General features: G+C 36.8%; 1 protein-coding gene across 1 annotated transcript in view; it reads left to right on the top strand.

The window, feature by feature from the left end:
• LOC137396604 (unconventional myosin-Va-like) overlaps nt 1–20,751 on the top strand; it is a 108,876-nt gene extending 88,125 nt beyond the window's left edge. Inside the window, exons 39-48 of the mRNA XM_068082919.1 lie at nt 339–488; nt 1,627–1,778; nt 9,308–9,322; nt 9,756–9,854; nt 10,746–10,887; nt 12,610–12,749; nt 13,194–13,351; nt 14,608–14,695; nt 18,762–18,938; nt 19,967–20,751. Coding sequence (XP_067939020.1) covers nt 339–488; nt 1,627–1,778; nt 9,308–9,322; nt 9,756–9,854; nt 10,746–10,887; nt 12,610–12,749; nt 13,194–13,351; nt 14,608–14,695; nt 18,762–18,938; nt 19,967–20,125 — 1,280 coding nt within the window. The 3' untranslated portion in view covers nt 20,126–20,751. The remainder of the gene's footprint in view (nt 1–338; nt 489–1,626; nt 1,779–9,307; nt 9,323–9,755; nt 9,855–10,745; nt 10,888–12,609; nt 12,750–13,193; nt 13,352–14,607; nt 14,696–18,761; nt 18,939–19,966) is intronic.
• Nucleotides 20,752–24,225: the final 3,474 nt, after the last annotated feature.

The following is a 24,225-nucleotide window of genomic DNA, read 5'->3' as shown; positions in this document are numbered from 1 at the left end:
TTCAAGTTACAAATTCGGGGGTCGACTGTAGTTCAGTTATCTCAGTAATAATAACTTCAGCTCAAGAATGCTTATGTTTACTGAATTTGACAGTTGCTAAGTTTCGCTTTCAACTTTGAGAACATCAGGATGTGTTTGTCAATAGCTCTGTTTGTATTTTGATTGGTCACTTAATTTAAGGAGCAACTCTGTTTGTATGTTGATTGGTCACTTAATTTAAAGAGCAGCTCTGTTTGTATGTTGATTGGTCACTTAATTTAAAGAGCAGCTCTGTTTATATGCTCATTGGTCACTCAATTCAAAAAGCAGCTCTGTTTGTATGCTCATTGGTCACTTAGATTCAAAAGAAAAGCATGAAGATGAAGCAGAAGATGAAGAGGAAGTCGAAATGGGTGGTACTATAAGGCAACAGCCTACGAAACAGTATATGGGCATGCTCGAGTATAAGAAAGAAGAGGAGGCAACTCTCATTCGACATATCATCACAGGTAAGTTCACAACTATTACCTGGAAGTGAGTCATCAACGCAGGTAAATGTAACATCCTTACAAATGAACGATACTTTATAAGCTCATGGTAGTTTTTCTTGAAGCTGTACGTACACTGTAAGTAACAAAACACATAAATGTATGTACACCGTGAGTAAGAGAATCACATATTTATATACACTGTAAGTAAGAAAATCACATATGTATGTTCATACACTGTAAGTGTGTGCGTGCGTGCGCTCACGCGCGTGTTGTTTTATTTCATCAATTAGTAGAAAAATAACATTGAGCAAAAATAAAGATATAGTTATAATATTGATTAGGTTAAACAAAATAATGAAGCTTAGTTTATATTATTAAGGCATGATGAGGCCCACATGCGCAGTAGCAGTGCAGCTAGTCGAGGCGCTGGGCCCACAGGAATTTGCAAACTTAAACAGCAGGTTTTCCCTCTAGGAATCTAGGCTTAACAAATGGCTTTTCATATTAACTCTAAAATTAGTAAATGCAGAGGTTTTGCGTAAGTCTATTGGAAGACTGTTCCATTGTGATGGTACTCTGTATTCGGTTGTTTTTTTACCTAAAGCAGTATAAAACAATGGTTAAGTTAGATTGTTTTCTAAAAATCTGGTGTTATAGTGTGAATCCTTCTTGGTTTCGTCACTTGAATAAAAGTTTGAATGAGCTATAAAGAGAATTTATACTGATAAAGTTTGTCAACAGGCAACATTGATGTTTGATGGTTGTTTTCTATTAGATGTTTTATTGTGTAGAATAGAAAAAGTGAGGGAGCTACTTTTTTATTTTTTATTTGACTAGCTCAGCTTTCTTACCAGTTTTAACTGGCCTGCCAGTCTGTAAAGTGTTCCTAGACCAGACCTGTCAGTCTGTAAAGTGTTCCTAGACCAGACCTGCCAGTCTGTAAAGTGTTCCTAGACCAGACCTGCCAGTCTGTAAAGTGTTCCTAGACCAGACCTGTCAGTCTGTAAAGTGTTCCTGGCTGACTCATTCACTTCCTAGGAGTTGTAATCTCTTGTAAAGAAAGTTGACAAGTTTTACATTCATCATCTATTAGGGAGCAGTGGCTAAGGCAAACAGGAAATATGGTGAAATTTCAGTCATCTGTTGCTTATTTTAGACCTGAAGCCAAGGGTGGCTATCACCTTAATACCAACGCTCCCCGCATATGCCCTGTTCATGTGCCTCAGACACACAGACTATCTGAATGAGGATGCAAGATGCAAGAGTCTCCTGACTAACGTCATAAATGGAATTAAAAAAGTCTCCAAGGTTTGTTTCATAGAGGTTCCATAAAGTAGATGCTACATTCATAGCACTATCACTTCAGTTTTAGTATACAGTTATCAAGGTTTGTAATGTGAGTGGAAACAGTGTCTTTAAAATGGGGTCTGCTGACTTGTATGTTTAAATACAAGTCAACCGACCATGACCGCGGTTAATCTGCAAGTTTACATCATCCACGAGATGGAAAATATAGTAGTGTGATGGAGACAGACACTGTCAGTAGTAGCTGTACTATATAATAGTGTGATGGAGACAGACACTGTAGTAGCTGTACTATATAATAGTGGGATGGAGTCAGACACTGTAGTAGCTGTACTATATAATAGTGGGATGGAGACAGACACTGTAGTAATTGTACTATATAATAGTGGGATGGAGACAGACACTGTAGTAGCTGTCCTATATAATAGTGGGATGGAGACAGACACTGTAGTAGCTGTACTATATAATAGTGTGATGGAGACAGACACTGTAGTAGCTGTACTATATAATAGTGTGATGGAGACAGACACTGTAGTAGCTGTACTATATAATAGTGTGATGGGGACAGACACTGTAGTAGCTGTACTATATAATAGTGTGATGAAGACAGACACTGTAGTAACTGTACCATATAATAGTGTGATGGAGACAGACACTGTAGTAGCTGTCCTATATAATAGTGGGATGGAGACAGACACTGTAGTAGCTGTACTATATAATAGTGTGATGGAGACAGACACTGTAGTAGCTGTACTATATAATAGTGTGATGGAGACAGACACTGTAGTAGCTGTACTATATAATAGTGGGATGGAGTCAGACACTGTAGTAGCTGTACTATATAATAGTGGGATGGAGACAGACACTGTAGTAATTGTACTATATAATAGTGGGATGGAGACAGACACTGTAGTAGCTGTCCTATATAATAGTGGGATGGAGACAGACACTGTAGTAGCTGTACTATATAATAGTGTGATGGAGACAGACACTGTAGTAACTGTACCATATAATAGTGTGATGGAGACAGACACTGTAGTAACTGTACCATATAATAGTGTGATGGAGACAGACACTGTAGTAGCTGTACTATATAATAGTGTGATGGAGACAGACACTGTAGTAGCTGTACTATATAATAGCGTGATGGAGACAGACACTGTAGTAACTGTACTATATAATAGTGTGATGGAGACAGACACTGTAGTAGCTGTACTATATAATAGTGTGATGGAGACAGACACTGTAGTAGCTGTACTATATAATAATGTGATGGAGACAGACACTGTAGTAGCTGTACTATATAATAGTGTGATGGAGACAGACACTGTAGTAGCTGTACCACATAATAGTGGGATGGAGACAGACACTATAGTAGCTGTACTATATAGTAGTGTGATGGAGACAGACACTGTAGTAGCTGTACTATATAATAGTGTGATGGAGACAGACACTGTAGTAGCTGTACTATATAATAGTGTGATGGAGACAGACACTGTAGTAGCTGTACCACATAATAGTGGGATGGAGACAGACACTGTAGTAGCTGTACTATATAATAGTGTGATGGAGACAGACACTGTAGTAGCTGTACTATATAATAGCGTGATGGAGACAGACACTGTAGTAGCTGTACTATATAGTAGTGTGATGGAGACAGACACTGTAGTAGCTGTACTATATAATAGTGTGATGGAGACAGACACTGTAGTAGCTGTACTATATAATAGTGTGATGGAGACAGACACTGTAGTAGCTGTACCACATAATAGTGGGATGGAGACAGACACTGTAGTAACTGTACTATATAATAGTGGGATGGAGACAGACACTGTAGTAGCTGTACTATATAATAGCGTGATGGAGACAGACACTGTAGTAACTGTACTATATAATAGTGTGATGGAGACAGACACTGTAGTAGCTGTACTATATAATAGTGTGATGGAGACAGACACTGTAGTAGCTGTACTATATAATAGTGTGATGGAGACAGACACTGTAGTAGCTGTACTATATAATAGTGTGATGGAGACAGACACTGTAGTAGCTGTACTATATAATAGTGTGATGGGGACAGACACTGTAGTAGCTGTACTATATAATAGTGTGATGGAGACAGACACTGTAGTAGCTGTACTATATAATAATGTGATGGAGACAGACACTGTAGTAGCTGTACTATATAATAATGTGATGGAGACAGACACTGTAGTAGCTGTACTATATAATAGTGTGATGGAGACAGACACTGTAGTAGCTGTACCACATAATAGTGGGATGGAGACAGACACTATAGTAGCTGTACTATATAGTAGTGTGATGGAGACAGACACTGTAGTAGCTGTACTATATAATAGTGTGATGGAGACAGACACTGTAGTAGCTGTACTATATAATAGTGTGATGGAGACAGACACTGTAGTAGCTGTACCACATAATAGTGTGATGGAGACAGACACTGTAGTAGCTGTACTATATAATAGTGTGATGGAGACAGACACTGTAGTAGCTGTACTATATAATAGTGTGATGGAGACAGACACTGTAGTAGCTGTACTATATAATAATGTGATGGAGACAGACACTGTAGTAGCTGTACTATATAATAGTGTGATGGAGACAGACACTGTAGTAGCTGTACCACATAATAGTGGGATGGAGACAGACACTATAGTAGCTGTACTATATAGTAGTGTGATGGAGACAGACACTGTAGTAGCTGTACTATATAATAGTGTGATGGAGACAGACACTGTAGTAGCTGTACTATATAATAGTGTGATGGAGACAGACACTGTAGTAGCTGTACCACATAATAGTGGGATGGAGACAGACACTGTAGTAGCTGTACTATATAATAGTGTGATGGAGACAGACACTGTAGTAGCTGTACTATATAATAGTGTGATGGAGACAGACACTGTAGTAGCTGTACTATATAATAGTGTGATGGAGACAGACACTGTAGTAGCTGTACTATATAATAATGTGATGGAGACAGACACTGTAGTAGCTGTACTATATAATAGTGTGATGGAGACAGACACTGTAGTAGCTGTACCACATAATAGTGGGATGGAGACAGACACTATAGTAGCTGTACTATATAGTAGTGTGATGGAGACAGACACTGTAGTAGCTGTACTATATAATAGTGTGATGGAGACAGACACTGTAGTAGCTGTACTATATAATAGTGTGATGGAGACAGACTCTGTAGTAGCTGTACTATATAATAGTGTGATGAAGACAGACACTGTAGTAGCTGTACTATATAATAGTGTGATGGAGACAGACACTGTAGTAGCTGTACTATATAATAGTGTGATGGAGACAGACACTATAGTAGCTGTACTATATAGTAGTGTGATGGAGACAGACACTGTAGTAGCTGTACTATATAATAGTGTGATGGAGACAGACTCTGTAGTAGCTGTACTATATAATAGTGTGATGAAGACAGACACTGTAGTAGCTGTACTATATAATAGTGTGATGGAGACAGACACTGTAGTAGCTGTACTATATAATAGTGTGATGGAGACAGACACTATAGTAGCTGTACTATATAGTAGTGTGATGGAGACAGACACTGTAGTAGCTGTACTATATAATAGCGTGATGGAGACAGACACTGTAGTAGCTGTACTATATAATAATGTGATGGAGACAGACACTGTAGTAGCTGTACTATATAATAGTGTGATGGAGACAGACACTATAGTAGCTGTACTATATAGTAGTGTGATGGAGACAGACACTGTAGTAGCTGTACTATATAATAATGTGATGGAGACAGACACTGTAGTAGCTGTACTATATAATAGTGTGATGGAGACAGACACTATAGTAGCTGTACTATATAGTAGTGTGATGGAGACAGACACTGTAGTAGCTGTACTATATAATAGTGTGATGGAGACAGACACTGTAGTAGCTGTACTATATAATAGTGTGATGGAGACAGACACTGTAGTAGCTGTACTATATAATAATGTGATGGAGTCAGACACTGTAGTAGCTGTACTATATAATAGTGTGATGGAGACAGACACTGTAGTAGCTGTACCATATAATAGCGTGATGGAGACAGACACTGTAGTAACTGTACTATATAATAGTGTGATGGAGACAGACACTGTAGTAGCTGTACCATATAATAGCGTGATGGAGACAGACACTGTAGTAACTGTACTATATAATAGTGTGATGGAGACAGACACTGTAGTAGCTGTACTATATAATAGTGTGATGGAGACAGACACTGTAGTAGCTGTACCATATAATAGTGTGATGGAGACAGACACTGTAGTAGCTGTACTATATAATAGTGTGATGGAGACAGACACTGTAGTAGCTGTACTATATAATAGTGTGATGGAGACAGACACTGTAGTAGCTGTACTATATAATAGTGTGATGGAGACAGACACTGTAGTAGCTGTACCATATAATAGCGTGATGGAGACAGACACTGTAGTAACTGTACTATATAATAGTGTGATGGAGACAGACACTGTAGTAGCTGTACCATATAATAGCGTGATGGAGACAGACACTGTAGTAACTGTACTATATAATAGTGTGATGGAGACAGACACTGTAGTAGCTGTACCATATAATAGCGTGATGGAGACAGACACTGTAGTAACTGTACTATATAATAATGTGATGGAGACAGACACTGTAGTAGCTGTACTATATAATAGTGTGATGGAGACAGACACTGTAGTAGCTGTACTATATAATAGTGTGATGGAGACAGACACTGTAGTAGCTGTACTATATAATAGTGTGATGGAGACAGACACTGTAGTAGCTGTACTATATAATAGTGTGATGGAGACGGACACTGTAGTAGCTGTACTATATAATAGTGTGATGGGGACAGACACTGTAGTAGCTGTACTATATAATAGTGTGATGGAGACAGACACTGTAGTAGCTGTACTATATAATAGTGTGATGGAGACAGACACTGTAGTAGCTGTATTATATAATAGTGTGATGGAGACAGACACTGTAGTAGCTGTACTATATAATAGTGTGATGGAGACAGACACTGTAGTAGCTGTACTATATAATAGTGTGATGGAGACAGACACTGTAGTAGCTGTACTATATAATAGTGTGATGGAGACAGACACTGTAGTAGCTGTACTATATAATAGTGTGATGGAGACAGACACTGTAGTAGCTGTACTATATAATAGTGTGATGGAGACAGACACTGTAGTAGCTGTACTATATAATAGTGTGATGGAGACAGACACTGTAGTAGCTGTACTATATAATAGTGTGATGGAGACAGACACTGTAGTAGCTGTACTATATAATAGTGTGATGGAGACAGACACTGTAGTAGCTGTATTATATAATAGTGTGATGGAGACAGACTCTGTAGTAGCTGTACTATATAATAGTGTGATGGAGACAGACACTGTAGTAGCTGTACTGTATAATAGTGTGATGGAGACAGACACTGTAGTAACTGTACCATATAATAGTGTAATGGAGACAGACACTGTAGTAGCTGTACCATATAATAGTGTGATGGAGACGGACACTGTAGTAGCTGTACTATATAATAGTGGGATGGAGACAGACACTGTAGTAACTGTACCATATAATAGTGTAATGGAGACAGACACTGTAGTAGCTGTACCATATAATAGTGTGATGGAGACAGACACTGTAGTAACTGTACCATATAATAGTGTAATGGAGACAGACACTGTAGTAGCTGTACCATATAATAGTGTGATGGAGACGGACACTGTAGTAGCTGTACTATATAATAGTGGGATGGAGACAGACACTGTAGTAACTGTACCATATAATAGTGTGATGGAGACAGACACTGTAGTAGCTGTACTATATAATAGTGTGATGGAGACAGACACTGTAGTAACTGTACTATATAATAGTGTGATGGAGACAGACACTGTAGTAGCTGTACCATATAATAGTGTGATGGAGACAGACACTGTAGTAGCTGTACCACATAATAGTGTGATGGAGACAGACACTGTAGTAGCTGTACCATATAATAGTGTGATGGAGACAGACACTGTAGTAGCTGTACCACATAATAGTGTGATGGAGACAGACACTGTAGTAGCTGTACTGTATAATAGTGTGATGGAGACAGACACTGTAGTAACTGTACCATATAATAGTGTAATGGAGACAGACACTGTAGTAGCTGTACCATATAATAGTGTGATGGAGACGGACACTGTAGTAGCTGTACTATATAATAGTGGGATGGAGACAGACACTGTAGTAACTGTACCATATAATAGTGTGATGGAGACAGACACTGTAGTAGCTGTACCATATAATAGTGTGATGGAGACAGACACTGTAGTAGCTGTACCACATAATAGTGTGATGGAGACAGACACTGTAGTAGCTGTACTATATAATAGTGGGATGGAGACAGACACTGTAGTAACTGTACTATATAATAGTGGGATGGAGACAGACACTGTAGTAGCTGTACCATATAATAGTGTGATGGAGACAGACACTGTAGTAGCTGTACCATATAATAGTGTGATGGAGACAGACACTGTGGTAGCTGTACCATATAATAGTGTGATGGAGACAGACACTGTAGTAGCTGTACTATATAATAGTGTGATGGAGACAGACACTGTAGTAACTGTACCACATAATAGTGTGATGGAGACAGACACTGTAGTAGCTGTACTATATAATAGTGGGATGGAGACAGACACTGTAGTAACTGTACCACATAATAGTGTGATGGAGACAGACACTGTAGTAGCTGTCCTATATAATAGTGTGATGGAGACAGACACTGTAGTAGCTGTACTATATAATAGTGTGATGGAGACAGACACTGTAGTAGCTGTACTATATAATAGTGTGATGGAGACAGACACTGTAGTAGCTGTACCATATAATAGTGTAATGGAGTCAGACACTGTAGTAGCTGTACTATATAATAGTGGGATGGAGACAGACACTGTAGTAATTGTACTATATAATAGTGTGATGGAGACAGACACTGTAGTAGCTGTACTATATAATAGTGGGATGGAGACAGACACTGTAGTAACTGTACCATATAATAGTGGGATGGAGACAGACACTGTAGTAGCTGTACCATATAATAGCGTGATGGAGACAGACACTGTAGTAACTGTACCATATAATAGTGTGATGGAGACAGACACTGTAGTAACTGTACCATATAATAGTGTGATGGAGACAGACACTGTAGTAGCTGTACCACATAATAGTGTGATGGAGAGTTTGGAGTATGGAAATTGAAATTTACCAAACTCATTCATTGGTGTTATTACCGATCCACGTGAGCCTTTACTGATCACTTTCATTGGCCAATCTGTCTCCCTGTTAGTAGTTTTCATTGGCTAATCTGTTTTACTGTTATTAGTCCTCATTGGCCAGTCTGTTTTCCATTTAATAGCTTTTATTGGCCAGTCTCTTTGGGTGTTTTGAATGTGACCGCTAGAATGATATTCATTTTCTTTTCATAGCCACTTCCACACAAGGTAATCGGTTGCATGCGTAGTGCACACTTGGATAGTTTTTTCATCTACCCTCTTTAAGCCCGAGAAGTTCCTTCTTATGTGCTCTATGCTATCTTTTCCCAAATTTGAAATCTGTTTATTAATTATACGTTTATATCACATCAGTGTTCAATTATAATTTATAGATTTGGCCTTCTCTTTCCAATGCTATTGTGTTCACATTTATTTTTACAATTTCTAAGTTTTGTGCACTTTGCAAACTTGCTTGAACGGAAAGAGCAAAGCTCAAAGGTGGCAGTGTGTATGCTGGTTGTAATCTCCATCGGTTGATTGATGTGGCCAAATGTAAGATAGTGCGGAGAGAACTAAGAGAGAATTGCTGTATGTTGCTTGTTTCTACTATGTGTTCATAACTTTATTGGATTCATTTATTTTTATTTTTTTACTCGCGCAGTCGCAGCAGGATGACATAGAATGCCTGATTCTCTGGCTGTCAAACACATGCAGGTTCCTTCACCTTCTCAAGCAATACAGCGGCGAGAAGGCTTTCCAGGTTTGTCACTTTAAGTCTGAAGGCTTCATTCACCTCATCGTGATGCTATTTAATATTGAGTTGTAGCAAGTCTTTCGGTGGATACAAACTTTGAAGAATATTTAATATTGGTAGAAGTTGCTGATTATCTGAAGACCTTGTCTAATGTGGTAAGATCAATAACTTATTAGAGTTATTGATAAATATCTCAAGATGCGAAAATTGCTCTCTCAGTAACATTCATCATCCAGCCGTCAGATTTCAATTGTTGGTCAACTTACACCGCGTTATTATGCTTCAAATGGGTTCGGAGTTGCATGCTGCCGACGAATTCGCATTTTACCATTTTAATAATTTAGAGTAGCGCTATAATCTTTTCAGGATTTGCTATGTGTCCCTCAAAACTTGTTAAATTCTACTCACTTTCGAGTCTGTTGTCACTTTTCAATTCACGCGTAGCCCCCTGGTTCACTAACTCGGTCAGGATGCTTCATCGCAATGTTAAAATTCTTTTACCTCTGAGGAGAGATTAGCCCGATATTATTGATTCAGATCTACCAACGGTGAATGTTTCTATGATGTCAAATAGTACTGTCACAGCGAGTCCTTTCACACAATTTTAGCGAAACGAAATGGCGTCGAATGCGTTCGGATTTTGCCATTTTTAAGATTTGGAGTGGAGGCAACTCCAAACTCATTCGAAGCATGATAACTTCGTTACTTTTTGTAATTAGGCATGTCTTATCTCTTCTGGTGCTGCCATGCTATCCATCACTAGTAAAATACTCTCTTTTGGTGCTGCAAATGGCATTTTTTTCCTTTTTCACAGGTGAGTGTTTTCTCGCTACATCTATAATAAAACACTTGTGATTGGTTGCTTTATAGTAAAATGATTCGTCGATGGATTTGTAGATGGAAAACACAGAAATGCAAAATAGTCACAGCTTGCGGAATTTTGACCTAAGTGAATATAGGGCTATACTGAACGACCTTGCTGTCTGGCTCTACCAGGGTTTGATCAAGTCTGCCAAGGAGCTTGTTCATCCACTCATAGGTAAGGCAACACCGGTCATATCTCAGATATTAGCTACCTCTGTGTCATATTAACTATCGCTGTGTCATATTAACTATCGCTGTGTCATATTAGCTATCTCTGTGTCATATTAATTACCTCTGTGTCACATTAATTAGCCTTTCTCATATTAACTACATCTGTGTCATATTAATTACTTCTGTGTCATATTAACTACCTCTGTGACATATTAACTATCTCTGTGTCATATTAATTACCTCTGTGTCATATTAATTACCTCTGCGTCATATTAACTACCTCTGCGTCATATTAACTACCTCTGCGTCATATTAACTACCTCTGTGTCATATTAACTACCTCTGCGTCATATTAACTACGTCTGCGTCATATTAACTACCTCTGCGTCATATTAACTACCTCTGCGTCATATTAACTACCTCTGCGTCATATTAACTACCTCTGCGTCATATTAACTACCTCTGTGACATATTAACTATCTCTGCATCATATTAATTACCTCTGTGTCATATTAATTACCTCTGTGTCATATTAACTACCTATGTGTCATATCAACTACCTCCGCGTCATATTAACTACCTCTGTGACATATTAACTATCTCTGTGTCATATTAACTACCTCTGTGTCATATTAACTACCTCTGCGTCATATTAACTACCTCTGCGTCATATTAACTACCTCTGCGTCATATTAACTACCTCTGCGTCATATTAACTACCTCTGCGTCATATTAACTACGTCTACGTCATATCAACTACCTCTGCGTCATATTAACTACCTCTGCGTCATATTAACTACCTCTGCGTCATATTAACTACCTCTGCGTCATATTAACTACCTCTGCGTCATATTAACTACCTCTGCGTCATATTAACTACCTCTGCGTCATATTAACTACCTCTGCGTCATATTAACTACCTCTGCGTCATATTAACTACCTCTGCGTCATATTAACTACCTCTGCGTCATATTAACTACCTCTGCGTCATATTAACTACCTCTGCGTCATATCAACTACCTCTGCGTCATATCAACTACCTCTACGTCATATCAACTACCTCTGCGTCATATTAACTACCTCTGCGTCATATTAACTACCTCTGCGTCATATTAACTACCTCTGCGTCATATTAACTACCTCTGCGTCATATTAACTACCTCTGCGTCATATTAACTACCTCTGCGTCATATTAACTACCTCTGCGTCATATTAACTACCTCTGCGTCATATTAACTACCTCTGCGTCATATTAACTACCTCTGCGTCATATTAACTACCTCTGCGTCATATTAACTACCTCTGCGTCATATTAACTACCTCTGCGTCATATTAACTACCTCTGCGTCATATTAATTACCTCTGCGTCATATTAACTACCTCTGCGTCATATTAATTACCTCTGCGTCATATTAACTACCTCTGCGTCATATTAACTACCTCTGCGTCATATTAACTACCTCTGCGTCATATTAACTACCTCTGCGTCATATTAACTACCTCTGCGTCATATTAACTACCTCTGCGTCATATTAACTACCTCTGCGTCATATTAACTACCTTGTTAGTTGAGTTAAGGAACTTGTCACGATTGTCTTTCCAATCATCTAAACATAGATTTGAAAAAAACTTAACATATCTCTGAGATTACAGTCCATCTGCAAAAGTCTTCAACAGACTGCCTATCATGGTCATTGGTTGTGGCAATACTCACCTCTTGTTGCAGTGGGGGCCATGTTGGAATATGAAGGCATTCAGGGTCTCTCTAGCAAGCCTTCGCTATCTAGACAGAGGTCATCTAGCATACTGGACGTGTCCAATACCAGCCCAACTCCTGAGCAAACATTTGAGAATTTAGTCAAACTAGTAAGTGACTAGACGTTTATTTCCACTTTATTGACAGGAAGCAGTGTTGAGGAGAATGACAGCACATCCGTAATGTTTGCTGATTTCATTAGGAATATATTTGTTTGACGGCTGATGTTTATGTCATGTTTCGTGCAATTAATTGCTAGGTAATTGCCTGTGTCTTAACCTTTAGTATAAAGTTATGGGATTTTAAGAGAATTTATTGTATATTCACGCGTTACCATTTTACTAAAGCAATTGGCATCACTAGTTTCAGTGCAAATTAACCTTTAGTTGGTGAAAAGAAGTTGACACTTAAAATTTAGGTATAATTTAAAAAATTTAATTTAAATATAAAAAATTCAAGTATAATTTTAAAAATTTTAAATTTAAAGTTCATGCTGAGAAATTCAAAACTGATGTTCCTCAAAATGATATTAAGTATTTTTAATTTTTTGCCAGCTATCCTCGTGGGTAAACTTGATGAGGACCCACGGCTTTGACACGCCTGTAGTTAACCAGTTCTTCAAACAGATCTTCTACTTCATCGTCGCTCATGCCACCAACAACCTTCTGCTAAGAAAGGATATGTGCAATTGGAGCAAGGGCATGCAAGTGAGGTGGGCTTATCGCTTTGCTCCACCCAACTCTATTGGTTTTAGCTTATGCGTGTGTGTTAGCCTCTTTGCTAAAATAACTTTATGGAAACTATATTCCACTTATTTGGATAATATTTGCTTGAATATACAGTAGACACACCTATAACATGAACCTCTTTTACCTAAATTCCACTTAATGTAATGAATTTACGTAAAGTTTTTGTTTCATATTACGTAAGAAATTCCATACAATGTCAAGCGTCAAGTCAGTGCAAGTTTATAACTTCGATTTGAATAACAAGAGTTCCATAATCAGCCTTAAAAATGAGAGAAAATGACGTATAGGGGTATCTCTATTATATATACTAGTACCCTGGTAGTCTAGTATAGGGGTATCTCTATTATATATACTAGTACCCTGGCAGTATAGTATAGGGGTATCTCTATTATATATACTAGTACCCTGGCAGTATAGTATAGGGGTATCTCTATTATATATACTAGTACCCTGGTAGTCTAGTATAGGGGTATCTCTATTATATATACTAGTACCCTGGTAGTCTAGTATAGGGGTAGCTCTATTATATACACTAGTACCCTGGTAATCTAGTTAAGGGGTATCTCTATTATATATACTATTACCCTGGTAGTCTAATATAGGGGTATCTCTATTATATATACTAGTACTCTGGCAGTCTAGTATAGGGGTATCTCTATTATATATACTAGTACTCTGGCAGTCTAGTATAGGGGTATCTCTATTATATATACTAGTACCCTGGTAGTTTAGTATAGGGGTATCTCTATTATATATACTAGTACCCTGGTAGTCTCTATTATATATACTAGTACCCTGGTAGTCTAATATAGGGGTATCTCTATTATATATACTAGTACTCTGGCAGTCTAGTGTAGGGGTATCTCTATTATATATACTAGTACTCTGGCAGTCTAGTATAGGGGTATCTCTATTATATATACTAGTACTCTGGAAGTCTAGTATAGGGGTATCTCTATTATATATACTAGTACCCTGGCAGCCTGGTATCCTGTGTGAGATCAGTTTTGCTGATATAGCACAGAGAATAACTAGCTGCGCAATTCTAAAATATGCTAATGCTGATACATGTTATTAAAATATCCACATGTTAATATCATTTATCAGTGTAATGTTGCATCTCCCTAAAACAGTAATATTGATATGTTTGGAGGCTCTATATTTCAGTCAAATCTTTAGAACTTTTTGAGCAGCATCAGTATATTTTCTAATTTTGCAGGTACAATTTGAGTAACCTTGAGCAATGGTTAAGGGATAATAGGCTACACGAGTGTGGGGCTGTGGAAGTGATGGAGCCCTTGATTCAGGTAAGAATCTTTGCCGGTTTAGCCAGTGTCTAATTGTATTACCTGTAACATGGAGCTGATCCATCGCACACACACACCTCCAGCTGACTTATTTTTTATGAGCACATATTTAGAGTTGCAGTTCAGTTGGTACTTCAGTGTGGCTTTCATTGGTGTGAAGGTAAGTCGAGTCTGTGAAGCCATACATGGTTTAGACACCATGACATTACCTGGTGAGTGAGGCGCAGATGTGAAGCCTGAGCTTGTCATTGGAGTCTTACAAAACAGTATTGTAGTAACTACGGTCTATCCCATCTTATAACTAACAGTAGCGATGGCACTTGAAGAAAAGCTGCATGGGAAGATTCATTGGAAAAATGCAACAGAACCAGTGCATTTAGCCTTTTTCTATCCAGCTTTTGGTCTCACAGTAAGAGCGTGCGTGCACACCCACACAAAGCAGCTCTTGTTTGTTAATAGTATGTTATGATTGAACAACAGTCTGTGGTTAGTTAGTCATACACAAGATATGTATGACTGTGTGTTGTTATGCATGCCATGTGCAATTGCATTAATCCTTTCACTGCTGTCCATGTACAAATTTAGCTATCGGCTTGTCCGCATTTTACTGAAAATTGCCGGTTTTGCTTCATGATATGTATACAATTTTTTCAACTTCAAACTATCTATTACAAAATCACTTTTGTTATATATTTTATTTTACTAACATATTAACCAATAGTGCTATGCCAAAAGTTTAATGTATCTATACTTTGTGCATTGCTAAAACTATGTGAAGCTACAATCGTTACGAAGCTAAAACGATCCTCTACAATGTTCCTTACTTTTACAAAACTATTATTTTCATCACCATCAGAGTCAGTGTTGCTACTTGAACCATAACTGTCACGAACAACGTTTATCGTATTTACTAGGTAAATCAGACACGCTAATTCCGATTTTGTACTCAAAATAAAGATTAGTCAACTAACCTTCAAAGTCATTTAGGCTTTTTTAAAGCGTTTCAATATCCGTTTCGAAAACAACACAGTCGGCATTACAAGCTCCGCCCATAAATATGTGACGAAACCTAGCTTTTTCAGGAACGGAAGTTAGGAATGTTTAGTCCGATTTAGAATAATAGAGATGGATGTCTTAAAACCCATTATTATCTAAATCCAGCCTGTAAAATAATTTAAGTTTTTTATGAAAGGTATACAAACTATTTAAAATTGCTCGTAGCTTGTTACATGACGTTTAAATGGGCTGGACGCCAAGAAAAATGAGCTCAAAAAGCGCGGTTTTATCACAAGCTAGAGTTGTTATCGCGCTTATTTAAATATGCAATGTTAAATAGCTCATCTACCTTTCAGAAAAGACCGATATTATTTTTAAGGCTGAATTTAGATATTAATGGATTTTAAAACACCCATCTCTCTTATTCTAAATCGATCTAAACATCCCTACGTAACTGCAGTTCCTAAAAAGCTAGGTTACGTCACGTATTTATGGGCGGAGCTTGTTATGCCGATCGTGTTGTTTTCGAGACCGATATTAAAACGCTGTAAAAAAGCCTTTATTACTCTAAAAGTTGTGGACTAATCTTTATTTTGATTACAAAATTGGAATCAGCATGTCTGATTTACCTAGTAAATACGATAAAAGTTGTTCGTGACAGTTATGGTTTAAATTACATGTTTAGTCACAAAAATCTAAATCTGAATTGGCTATAATGTCATCAACAAAAGTTCTAACTCGGGAGGAACTAACAAAATTTACACAAAAAGTATTCGTTCTTAGGATGGAAATTCCCAAAGAAAAATTTTAAATTGCTCCGTTAATTTAGGCTAATTTTATAGACAAATCTTCGGACAACACTGTCAATACTATAAAAGCCCTAAAGATCGTTGGTTATGTTGTCAACGAATAATAAAATTAAGTTACTACGCAGTTGCTGGGAAAGTCGCAAAATTCGTCTACGGCAGTGGAAGGGTTAAATGTATCAATAATACAGTTTTTTCTCCTCTTCACACTATCGTGGTTGACAAGTTCAGCACATTCTGATTTAGATGTTACTACTGTTACTATAGCTTACAGCATTATTATTACTGCTCAAAATAAATACTCACTTACTATTGCCCAGTAGATAATCATCAGAAGTTCATCGATCTACAATTTGTGAAACCTACATGGCCGTAATACGTCTGATCATCGTGACGAACCAATAGATATAAAAATGTGCTTCTGAAAGATAACCTTTGGTCAACGTAAGATGCAAACATGTTTTCTATTGGTTCAACGCAAACAGACGTTTGTTTCCTTTCGATTAAGCGAAGACACTGTTGGCTGATTATACGACTACTCCCCAATCAGAAATGTTTTCTACTAACCTTCAAAAGCTGCTCTACTTCCACAACCTTTTTGCTTTGATAGGTACATGTACATACGGCGTGTGATGATTTATAGGGCCCGCTTGTTTGCGAGTTCTTATAAATTCCCTGATTTCAAGGCTGTTTTTCTAGGGTCCCCTTATCTGCTAGATAGGCTTATATGCGGAGACATACGGTAATTGTGTTATACGCTACTAACATTTCCGTTAGTATTGAGATCACGAGCTAACACTACTAATGAAAACCATTTATTTACATATATATATTTATATATAGACTACATGGATGCCCAGCGTTGCTCAGATTATAAAAAGTCTTTGGACAGAAAATTTATTTTTATTTAACTTAAACAAAATTTATCGTTCTAACTTTTAAACTTCATATCATGGGAAAAAATTTTTTGTGTTTTGTGCTGTTCAAATAAATTAAGAGAAAAAAACAGCTGTAAAGTTTTTCAAACTTTTTCAAGCAACTGTAACTTTAATAAGTGTTTTGTTGAAATAAATTAGGAGGAAAAATAAAACTGTAAATGTGTTTAAATGTAAATGTGAAATCAATAGCAAGTAATGGCTAAATATAATCTGTTTTGCTACGATTAGAATGAAAAATTATTTGGTATACGGTTACATAATTTTAGTTCATTTTCATGTTGGCATCATAAGGCGAAAGTATTGTATCGACGTATAGAGTGGTATAGAAATCCATAGTAATTATCTAATGCAATCACTTTCTGGCAAAAAATCATCAAAATCGTCATCAGTACCAAATAGCAACAAAACAATCTTAACCTTGGTAACTATAGTTACATACAATAACTTTAGTGTATTTAGTGGTTATGATCTGCAATAAAATGTAACATTACAATGTACTACGTGCAGAATGCTTACCTTCGAGACAGTCATGTAACATAAACGCTGAATCTAACTTGAATGAATTTAGCTTACTAAACACCTACTTGAAGGAAGTTTTAGTATGAAATATTTCAGTAAACATCAAACTTTGAACTAAAATTCTATCACTTATTTGTTTGAGAATCTGTTTTTATCATAATGAATGACGCTGAACTGAGATACCATCACCAATTTTTAATTTTGAGAAAAATGTTTGTTGATATCATATGGCGAAAAACAAATTAGCCATAGTATGGCGAGGACGAAAAAGCGTCGTGTTTCATAAAGTTGGTCGAAACATATTTTATAGCAGGGGTATTTGTAACCCATGAGCGCAATGTATCAATTAATACATCACTTAGCGTGTGCAATCGAGAAAAGGTTATATGGTGTACGATAAAAGTGATTGAATCATCAGAACAGCGTAGCTTGGTGGCTTAATACACTGTTAGAACCCTGCGGTTGCAATCTTCGTGAGTTCAAATCCAGCCGGATGTGAGCTTTTAATTTCAAGATTTTAGTAGTTATAGCTGGACAAACCGAAGTACAGACAAACTTTAAGATTTATAAATATAGATATTTATAAAATTAATGTTCATTAATAGCTTAAATCAAATCTTTTTTTTTACTAGGGCTGGAAAGGAGACCCATGCCTAATAAAATTCTGGTAAAATTTAGATTCTAGTAAATAATTGTCACCATGACCTGGGTTCTTTCTCACCTCAGATGCAAGCTGTAAGAGCCATTAAATATAGCTTGTTATTTTTCAGCTTTCTGTCTGTAATATCTCTCTGGTCTTTTATCCAGGCTTCCCAGTTACTGCAGGCCCGTAAGATGGTTGAGGATGTCGACTCAATTTGTGAGATGTGTGGACAACTCTCAGTGGCGCAAATTATTAAAATACTAAATCTCTACACCCCCGTTGATGAGTATGAGGAGAGAGTTCCTATTTCCTTCATTCGAAAGATTCAACACACGCTTAAGGTACCTTATGTGCCTTATCTACCTTATGCAGATACCTATGCACCTACATGGCAGATATTAGTCTAATACCCGATACCTTTTGTACCTACATGGCAGATATTAGTCTAACACCTGATACCTTATGTACCTACAGGGCAGATATTAGTCTAACATGCGATACCTTATGTACCTACATGGCAGATATTAGTCTAACACCTGATACCTTATGTACCTACAGGGCAGATATTAGTCTAACATGCGATACCTTATGTACCTACATGGCAAATATTAGTCTAACACCCGATACCTTATGTACCTACATGACAGATATTAGTCTAACATGCGATACCTTATGTACCTACATGACAGATATTAGTCTAACACCTGATACCTTATGTACCTACATGACAGATATTAGTCTAACATGCGATACCTTATGTACCTACATGACAGGTATTAGTCTAACACCTGATACCTTATGTACCTACAGGGCAGATATTAGTCTAACACCTGATACCTTATGTACCTACAGGGCAGATATTAGTCTAACATGCGATACCTTATGTACCTACATGGCAGATATTAGTCTAACACCTGATACCTTATGTACCTACAGGGCAGATATTAGTCTAACATGCGATACCTTATGTACCTACATGGCAAATATTAGTCTAACACCCGATACCTTATGTACCTACATGACAGATATTAGTCTAACATGCGATACCTTATGTACCTACATGACAGATATTAGTCTAACACCTGATACCTTATGTACCTACATGACAGATATTAGTCTAACATGCGATACCTTATGTACCTACATGACAGGTATTAGTCTAACACCTGATACCTTATGTACCTACAGGGCAGATATTAGTCTAACACCTGATACCTTATGTACCTACAAGGCAGATATTAGGCTAAGACCTAATACCTTATGTACCTACACAGCAAAGACATGCCCAATCAAGCAAATATTCTGTAATGGTTAATTGATTGCTGTCCTGTCGTAGCACATTTAACAGCTCAGATTGCATTTGCTCCAGGAGAAAAGGAAAGCAGAGACAAGCGCAGGATCCCAGGCTTTGCTAATCGATACCAAGCATTTCTTCTCCGTCACTTTCCCGTATTGTCCCTCATCCATCGGCCTTGAGAGCATTGATATACCGTCCGTTCTCAAACTTGGATTCCTTGTCAAGATTTAACGATGCCGAAGGTGCAGTCGGGGTTGCTCACCCTCGTTTTTCTTTAGAATTGTTGCTATTTCACAATTAATCAGACCACTGCTGACTACAGTAAAGGAAGTAGGCATAACGCTGCCAGATGGCGATACCCATTCTTATTCTAGAATAGTCTTAGGAAAGAGTGTCACCTTCAGGCCTAGCCTTTGAAAGATAGCTGTAGCCTGTGGCTTGACTGAAAGGATTCCATTTATTCTGGATGAGCTACACATTCATTCGCGTATTGCTGATACTAGGCTATTATATTAGGAAAGCATCATCTATATACTGGTCATATTTTCATACAGAAACATTCCACCTTCTTTGCCACTGCTATTTTTAACACCGTATATTTTTCATGTTCAGTTTGGTTGCCTCTTTTTGATATGCCTGTTTTATTTGTCTAGACATGAGTGCATAGCCTTTGCTCCCACCATAGCTGCATCTTTATAGAAATGCTCCAGTTTTTCTCTAGTCATACTGAGTCATCGGATGTTGCTTTCAGCTTGAGCTCTTCGCGACACCGAGTGCTGACTCACTTGTTCTAGAATTAACACTAAGAAATTATTTTGTGAATCAATTAGTTCAATAAATTCAGTTTTTATACATGACTGCACTGCAATGTTTTAGCTGTCAAAATGTTAACGAATCAATGCAAGTTATTAAAGTGAAAACAGAAACAAACGCATTGATAAGGAAAACCTTTCATGTATTTATAAATTGTCTTTAAAATAAGATATCTTGAGGTATAATCAGCTCGCAACAAAAGCTGGTGAGAAAAGTGGTTTATTTGAATAACTGATAACCATCAGGGGTCTGTTGATAGCAGCCGAAATTGTGTTCACTTGTTATTGGTTCAGGGCCACAAATTAATCTACTATATCTGTTCTTGCAATCTTGCCTGTAACCATCACACTGAAGAAATTACAAAGCCGTTAATTAGTGCTTTATAAAATATTACTCGAGGCATTTGATTTTGTAGATCGACACTCGACTACTTGTGCCCCTCCCTCACATTCCAAGGTTGAGGAATAATATTAACTATAATAAGAGTGATGTTAATAAATTCCAAAGTTGAGGAATAATATTTACTATAATAAGAGTGATGTTAATAAATTCCAAGGTTGAAGAACAATATTTACTATAATAAGAGTGATTTTAATAAATTCTATAGTTGAATAATATTTACTATAATAAGCATGATGTTAATAAATTCTCATGAGAGGGAAGAGTTATAAGAATGGACTCACTACAGCTTATTTAATGTATAAAATCAGGTTCACTTCAAGTAGTGACAGACTCAATTAACAATCTTATGACTTTCATTTTATATAAATGTGCCACGATCCATCTGATTATAAGCTCAATAATCCGTCTTCGCAAGCATTAAGGACAATTATCCTTAGTACTTAGGTTTATCAAGGACAAATATTTGAACACATTTATGTGTTCATGGATTTTTATTTTGGAGCAATTTACGTTGAAAATGACAAACATCTCGAGCATGGCCCGGTTTAAAGATAGTATTTAATAACATTTACCATGCACCTATAAGAGTACGCGATATTCAGTATTGTGAGTTGCATATTGTTCAGAACATGAGTAAGTGTTACACTTTCAAAAAATTGAGGACGTTAAATGTTGCAGTTTTGTAGTCAAACTTCAAGTTAGGTATTTAGCGGGAGCCAAAAGGACGAAGATATAAAAGGAAACGCTCGTGTTTAAATGGCTGCCCAAAATAGGTGGTGAGTAGCAGTTCTTTATTCTGAGAATTACCTGTATATCTGGGCAACTAGCATTAGTGAGTTGCTAATATTGGCTGAGTGTAAGTCGTCTAATGACTAGGGATGGTTATACGGTCTCATGTGGGTTATAGATGGCTAACTAGCAAATATGAACTGTCATCCTTATAGATGGATAACTACCAGCATCCTGTGCGTTGTAGAAAAATGAAAAAAAGAATTGACAGTATTGTGTAATCTTTGTCCGGTAATCGGAACAACATTAACTGTCTAATGCTAATATAACTTTCTTATTATTTTAGTCGTGCTGCCTCTGCTAATCAGTAATTCCAGGGTTGTGAGAAATGTAGCGAGGGTAAGAGATGTTTATAACTACTTGCAATAATGGTAATAGCTCTTGCATTGGTTAAAAATCTGATTTTATTTTTGCTGGCCTCTACATATCTCTAAGCAGTGCAGATCATGTTTGTTATAACAAGTTGCAAGGTATTCATTCCATACCTTAGAAAGCAGTTCATAGTGTTGGCTTGTCTGATATTTTTACACTATAGGTGGGTACCAAATGCGCTGATTTCACTTTTATACGTTCAGTTCTCGTTACTCCATCATCATGTAAAATAGCATAATAATTATAAAAATATTTTCCATTTCATACCCAAAGGGAGTTGGCAAAGGAAAATTCTTCCGAAAATCTTGTTCTATTTAGCACTTATCGAAAGACACGCTGGACAGACAGACATATTAACTTATTTTACTAACAATGTTGGATTCAAAATACTGAATGATTTAGCTCCTTCATACATCATTGATATGCTTCAGTTCTCAAGCACCAGATATCCAGGGCATGATGATTTTATTTTGTACGTACCAAAAGATGCACTCAACAATTATATTGCTAATTCTTTTGTCATAAGAGGTAATATGTATACCTCCACTTAGTAGTTTCAAGTCTTACTTGCAAAAATTTTTGCTTTTGCATTAATGACACCACATGGCAATATCTTTCTTTTTTTGCAGCAGCATATATAAAGCAGTTTTTATATAAAATGATTATGAACTTCCCCATAAAAGTACAGTATATATTTATATATCTCAACACAACTTATTCAGTTTGATGAGGTTTTGATCCATCTTAGTTCTATTAACAATAGAAAATATGTCGGATGCTTAGATGCATTGTTGCTAGTACTAGTACTATATTCATTTGCTATTACTAGTATTCTACCAATTGCACTGAATTGTTTGTACATTTATATTTTGAATCGCAAAATGCCAGCAAAACCGAAAACTGTGAAAAATATGAAGACAAAACCAAAAAAGAAAGCAGTGGAGATGGACAATAACTCTGATCCAACATCTTGTAGCAGCATGTCATCAGCAGAATGTAACTCATCAGTCTCATCTTCAGCCAATCAGAAAAAGGATATTTTCTCCAGGATTAAGAAGGCAACTCCGAAAAGAAGAAATCTTGCTCGACAATTTTGCCCTAATGGGAAACTAGATATCAATGTTTGCAGTATGACATCACTCAAAAAGGTATTCACTTCTTTTTTATGATATAAGAACTTGACTTGTGTACCGAAAATAAGATAGCTTTGCAATGTATAATTTTCAGTGACTATATGTATGTCTGTTGTATGTATGTCCAACCTTATATTGGCATTAATAATCATCAGCAAAATGATATTTTTCATTACATGACAAAATAACAATGAGAAGACAGAAATCAAAAACTATCGAGTGAGTTGAGCAAAAGTGTTTTAAAAGTTGATAATCTATATATATATATATATATATAAATATAGGTGTTTGTTTGTCTATTTGTCATCTGTTGTTCGTGTGTCCAGTTATAATGATCAAAATCTAGGAACAAAAAATGTGCTTCCAACTAGAACTTAACTCGGAATCATCATTCGGCAAACGGGCGCCTTATTCACTACGCCACACTGTTCTTGCCATACTATGAATTAATTGCGCACATACTTATTACACTGGTTAAATTACTCGCGCTTACAAAAAATAGCACGCTAAAAAACATCTATTAGTATTGGGCAGGAGTCGGATTAATGAATTGTAGGTTGTGGTAACAAAAAGTTCCTAAACTGAAACATACGATGGTGGATTATATCTTATTGTAGCTTAGCTAATTAACGGGAAACCAGTTTTGAAGTTTCAAAACACCATGGCTTCTTCTCATTATCATATCACCAAAGATTTGAAGTTTTAGCGCATAGCACTAAACGGCAAAACTGAGTTTTCATAACTTCAGTTGAAAATTTTAAGTGTGCACATGACTCATTATAAATATTACTACCAAATGTGTGGTAGGAGCCAGCTGTTACA

The sequence above is a fragment of the Watersipora subatra genome, chromosome 5 (genome assembly GCF_963576615.1).
Source record: "Watersipora subatra chromosome 5, tzWatSuba1.1, whole genome shotgun sequence".
In the NCBI taxonomy this organism is placed as follows: Eukaryota; Metazoa; Bryozoa; class Gymnolaemata; order Cheilostomatida; family Watersiporidae; genus Watersipora; species Watersipora subatra.
This window is presented reverse-complemented; position numbering and strand designations above follow the sequence as displayed.